Genomic DNA, 6,000 nt, shown 5'->3' on the forward strand with positions numbered 1-6,000 from the left:
TCTTCTTGTGAATATAAACTGACCATCATAAACCTACTCAAAGGAAATACAAGGTGGGGAAGCCGACTCATATCACAAGCACAAAAATATAAAGACTAACATCGGGCCCTGGATAATGACAGATTAAGTTAAGCGGAAGAGCCCATATTAAATTCATTTAAAGGGCCTTGACCTGATGTGGGTGTTGAAATATATACATGTATAGTGAGTGGGCTTAAAGTAAGTCGGTTTTATTTAGTTCAGGGTCCGCATCAACTACTCCTCTTGCTGTTTTGTTAATCTTGCACTGACCTTAAACCCTCGTCAATTTTAATTTGTTAATATTTCAGTTGCACTTCTTGCAACTATTAACACTGAGCTGGAAGTAGTGATCGGACGGGGATGACGCGAAGCGGGTTATAGAGACAGAAAATATATCTATAATAAACCTATATTTAAATCGGTTCATAGACTCGAAGACATATTTATGCCTGTATCAATAAAAAGTCTCCTTTATATTCTAGCTGCTACTCTAGTCTTAAATAATACTCTTCATCTTAAGATGCTTGGGACAAAGATGAAGAACTTTTAATTTCGTAGGCATTCAAAAAATAAACTTAAGATTTCGGGTCGTACTTCAAACCACAACATTTGTTTCTGTTTTATAAAGCTAGGGTTTATACCTTCAGGCATCATTAAGTCTATCAGTCATCCCTCTCAGTCAGTAGCACCTTCTTCCATTTAACTTCCTAAAATGCTCAAAACCCCTGCTCTGTAAAGACTTGATTACTCTCGGCGGTTCGTTCTGTATTATCAGTTTCTCCACGTATCGTGTTCCTTGACATTTTAAGGCTTCTTTTCTTTACGGCTGAGTCCGAACACCACGAAACAGATTTTGTTTCTTTATTTAACAAGTCAACAAACAACAACAGACTTATCTCAGTCATTAGTATTTAGAACACTATTTCTTATAATTAGGTTGTGTTATTGAAACTCTTTCCATTGCTATGAAAAATGAAGATGGTAAATACCATGTAAATAAATAAGATTGTAACTTTAGCCATAGATATATATAGAGAATATTTTTTTAAAGATTATTAAACGTTCAAAAAATTAAGTGAACAAATAAAATAATAAAAGGTCATTTTTTTTAATATTATTTGTTTAATTCCACAAATGCATGAGGAAGGTGGGTCTTACGGACAAGGAGTCAATGAAACAGCTCGTACTATGCAGAATGTTTATTTGGATTTAACTTCTAAAACATTATGAACACAGTAAAACAAATAAATGCGGAAGTAGTATTTTATATAATTTTGATAATACGATTAGAAACAATAAACCCGCCCTACGTTAAACAAAATGTTACAATAATATTATAAATAATATATTAGTATAGAATATTTTTTTCGTTCATTAATTAATAAATTGTGCTTTTCGTATTCTTATAATATATTCGCCAAATTAAAACTAGATATAACCGTACACATAAAGTAACGGGCTTCAAGGTACCGAAATAGACCGGTGAATAAAAAGAATCGGTATCTGTCAGAAGAGCAGCTGTCACATGCTCTGTCTAACTGACGTCTGACAGAGCATTGTTACATGTCACCGTTCCCAATAACACGATCGAATCAAACGTAATAATAAAACGAACAAAGTTTGATATGGTTACATGGAAGTACTTAAGTTAGCGTTCAACAGTTTATCAACATCCGTATAAAAGTCATCTCTCCAATATAATCTTATCTAATAAGGTAGGCGTCATCTTACAAAGTACACACGATACAAAACACCCGAGCGGGCCGACACGCGACGCCCGTCCGATACCTAGGAGGAGGGCGGCCGTTCGAGATAGTTAAAAAGATTCGGTTACATGATATAAACGCTACGAAGTCACTACTCCAGAGCACGATAAACAGAAAGTGAGTTGTGAGTAGACTTGTATTGATAATTAATATTCTCTAAGGATACATTTTCGATAAGTCGATATGAGTAACATACAAATATGCACATTAATATGAGGCTCGTTCGCTCGGCTACGTCTAACACTACTGCGAGAACCGATCAACGAATTCATTAACTACGGCCATGACGTCCATGGCATAACATGGCGAGTCGAAAACATTCGAACCCTCTAGTAACAACACCTCGGACCCCGGAGGCCTCGCCGGACCCGAATCGCGGTCGAGGACCGCATTAAAGCTAAGGTTGTGATATACTTAAAGCTTTAGCCTTCAGAAGCCCTAAAAAAGATTTCCATAGAAAACATTCCTATTTCGTTGAATACGAAGCACGAGATAGTTTATCGTGACATTTTATACACGCGTCAGACTAACACAGAGCAATGATATGAGAGAATATACAACAAGTGATATGAGAGTGGGCCGTACAAAAAGATATGCACTCGAGCCATCGCTGCGGGCGATCGAGGAGAATTGGTACTTTACATTAAGGTACGTGCCGGTCGAGACGAGGCTCGCATGTCTGACAGTGGCGCGGCTGACCGGAGAGATAGAAACGGATCGCTCAGAGGCGGGGAGTCCACACGACACGTACTGCAACTACGGCACCGAGAGGCCCTTATCTATACAATAAGCGTTGCATACGGATGAGTCGCGAGCGATCGACGTCCGATGCTTAGTGTTTGAAACAAACGACAAGTACATCGGAAACTGAGAGGCGGTGAGGGGGGGGGGGCTGTATAGATAAGAGGAGGTGCGGGTTAGTGACGAGTCGGATGTTAGAGGTAGTGTCGGGCGGTCGCGTGTTAGGGGAGGCGCGGCACTGTCAGACATGAAGGGCTCCCGGATAGACGCCGCAGCATCACACCAGTGGTAAACCTATTTGTTATCTTTGTCTTTCTCTTCCGGTTTCCCGTTAGTGTATTGAGGAGGAAGATTAACGTCGGGTGCTTGGTGACCGTCCTCCGTCATCACCGACACCAGCTCCTCCACAGCCTTCCCGAGATCATCTGGAAATACGACACGGTGGTTGAAACAGTTGTTCGGACAGGAAACTTGTAACGATTACTACCGGGTACATCTGGTGTCTGGGAACAAGATCCGCACCACTGACCTTCACAATATTTGACCTTACTTTATATTACAGTTAGTATGTGTAACGTCATTACCTCATGGTATGCGTCCTGTGAGGCGGCCGAGGGAACACAAAACAATTATTACTCATTAAATAAAATTCAGAAATGTTTCAAAGACGACTAAATACGATTATGTAAAACACGACGAAAAAATTTCCATGCCAGAAAAAACATGCAAAATAAAATTTAATACACACAAAAAACATGGCAACTCATAGAAAAACAAAGCACTGAAAAAATAAAATAAAACACTGCCTCTGGAACTGAGAAGCGGAAACTATATTAACACGGACAGACGGAGAGCATCCGACGGCTCGCTGGAAGAACCGTTCATCAGCTTTGATGGGAGACGCGGCTCCGGAACGGCTCTCCAGCACCCTCGCATGACAACCGCGGCGGCGAGCTCTGACCTGCGCAGTGCATGAGAGAGTGCACGGCGTGCGGCGGCGGCGGAGGGCGCTCCAACTCACGCTCGCGCTCGCGACCGCCATCTTACAACACGGCGGACAAGTCAAAATGGCGGACACAACTCCACGGATATAACAATGTTCAAAGACTATTTATTATCAAGTAAATTATTTATGAAGGAGCCGAGTTCAACGCGACGTGTGCGTGACGGTGTGTCTGTGGGGCGCTTGTGTAATATGAGCTACTTGACGTGTGTGTGGATACTGACTCGTGTCCTGGTAGAGGCCGTTGGTGAGCTTGGCGGGAGAGTCGGTGGCGAGCTGAGAGGCGGTCACGGAGCGCGTCTGTAGCGTGCCGGACGACACGCGCCCGCCCGGGGAGCCCTGCCCGCCCGGAGACGACTGACATCCCGGCTGGAGGAATGAAGGCATTTAGTATAGGGTATCAATATGTTCTTTGGTGCGCCGACTAGTTGGAAGGATGTCACCTTGCACTTTAATGTAAAAATTAGTTATTTTTATCTGGTTTAATATCTTTACAGGTAATTTTAGCAATTATTATCTAGGGCTCTACAAAAAGATTCTCTTATATTTTTAAATAATAACAGAAAAGACTTATTCTGTCTATAGGAATAAAGATTTATATCATTAAAAATATCAGTCAGTAAACTCCGTCTCTTAACAATATTCTGAAGATCTGTAAACTTATTCCGTTTGTAGTGCCTAACCTCGTCCAGCAGTCTTCTGAGTCTCTGCAGCTGCGCTTCCAGCTGTCGGTTGTGTTCCTCCAGGATGTGCATGCGAGCCTCCAGGCGTCCCTTGTGTTGTCTCAGCAGACGAGCTTCGGCCATCATGTCCTGGCGGAACGTTTCCGTTAGTTGCTGTTCATGTTATTGTCGGTCTGTACTCGTCGTTGTCTGTGTGTCGGTGTGTCCTCTCACCTGGTCGACGGGAGCGTTCCTGTTATCTCCTGTGAGTTCTTCGGGAGTGCTTCCAGGAGTCTGCTTGGCCTTCAGTCTCTCGTACTCCGCCTGCAGACTGGCGTTCTCCTCCTCCAGCTCTCTGATGAATTATATATATGGATTGTTTCAGAAACAAATCTTAACCGAATTATCTGATAACAAATTTGTAAAAATAAAAAGAAGCTAAGACTAAGGAGCTACTTTGAAGTTTAATAGTAACCAAGCGAAAACAATTGAAAAGGTATTCCTCTGTGTGAATATTCTGTAGATGACCGAAGGGCCAACTATCAAGATATAGCAGGTGAAGTCTGTTACCGTATCATGGCTTCCAGCTCGTGTCTCTGTTCCCTCTGTATGCCGGAGACCACGTGTTCCGGGGAGCGCGGGGCCTCCGAGCCGCTCAGGGACAGGCAGTACTGAGCGATCAGCGCGTGCTCCTCGTCACTGACGAACATACAGACATACAAAAATAGCTCAAAACTCCTTTCATTTCATCTCATTTTATTTATTTCTATTTAAAAACAACATGTTATACATCACTCGGTAGTGATGTACGGAGGCCGGGTGTGCTGTTGGACGTTTATATTACTGATAAATTGAAGACTTATTATTTAAACTGCTAGAATGAAAAAACAACAGCTAACGAAATGTTGCTTTGAAACACAACGTAGAGCCATCATCGTTATCGTAATGATGTGGCCGAGTTCTTCCCTGGACCTATCTTCCTTCGCCAGCTGTGACGTCATACCTTTCTGGTGTATTGTTTTATTGCATCTTTTAACATCACACCGTCAGTATAACCTGCCTGCCTGCCTGCCTACCTGTCTGTCTGTCTGTCTGTCTGTCTGTCTCTGTGTACCTGTCGGGAGTGTCGGCAGGTCGAGCCCCCAGCTCCACCTGCGCCAATCTGGAGGCGTACAGTTCCAGTCGCGAGTGCATGTCGTCGGCGCTGCTGCCGTGCTGAGGGGATGGAGCAGGAGACTCCAGAGCATCACCTGCGGGGAGAGGGGTGTACAGATTCTTATTACCAGAAATTATACTACACATTCGGTCGCATAGTCATGGAACCGACGGCGTCCATATCTGTGTAAATATTTTCATTTTAGTGCTTTGACAGCGTTAGGCAGTGACCTCCTCGAGCAGGGATTAATATATTTATATAGCAGGTAGTTGAAGTTGTTCTTTGGTTTTGTTTAATTCAAAAAAATCACAGAATTTATTTATTTAAGTCAAGCAAATACATATTTAATACATAACAAGTCATCGGCAAAACATAAGTGTCTTCATAAAAATAAATTGAAAAGAGTAGAAGCGAGAAGGGCTTATCTCGTAGCAAACATCTGTTAGGGACTATTTTATTTCAGAACAGTTTTATAGAGTGAGACGTGGCCTAGTAACAATCCATGTAGCTGCTAGTAGAGTTAATGGAGAGAAAGTGACACATTTCCATTGCAATAAGAAACCCACCTTCGAGCACAGTCTGCACGGGAAGGTATCCCACCCTGGGATGTTTCTTGAAGTAACGCGCGGACTTGAACTTGTTCCGCAGAGC

General features: G+C 42.7%; 1 protein-coding gene across 1 annotated transcript; it reads right to left on the bottom strand.

The window, feature by feature from the left end:
* Nucleotides 1–1,205: 1,205 nt before the first annotated feature.
* LOC133319434 (dystrophin-like) lies at nucleotides 1,206–5,994 on the bottom strand. The gene is made up of 8 exons (XM_061523871.1): nucleotides 5,916–5,994; nucleotides 5,308–5,443; nucleotides 4,764–4,892; nucleotides 4,428–4,548; nucleotides 4,215–4,343; nucleotides 3,756–3,900; nucleotides 3,490–3,570; nucleotides 1,206–2,953 (listed from the first exon to the last, which is right to left on the bottom strand). Exons 2-8 carry the CDS (start codon nucleotides 5,385–5,387, stop codon nucleotides 2,823–2,825), a joined length of 816 nt encoding a protein of 271 aa, XP_061379855.1. The 5' UTR covers nucleotides 5,388–5,443; nucleotides 5,916–5,994; the 3' UTR covers nucleotides 1,206–2,822.
* Between the last annotated feature and the right edge of the window lie 6 nt (nucleotides 5,995–6,000).

The sequence above is a fragment of the Danaus plexippus genome, chromosome 20, assembly GCF_018135715.1.
Source record: "Danaus plexippus chromosome 20, MEX_DaPlex, whole genome shotgun sequence".
NCBI lineage: Eukaryota > Metazoa > Arthropoda > Insecta > Lepidoptera > Nymphalidae > Danaus > Danaus plexippus.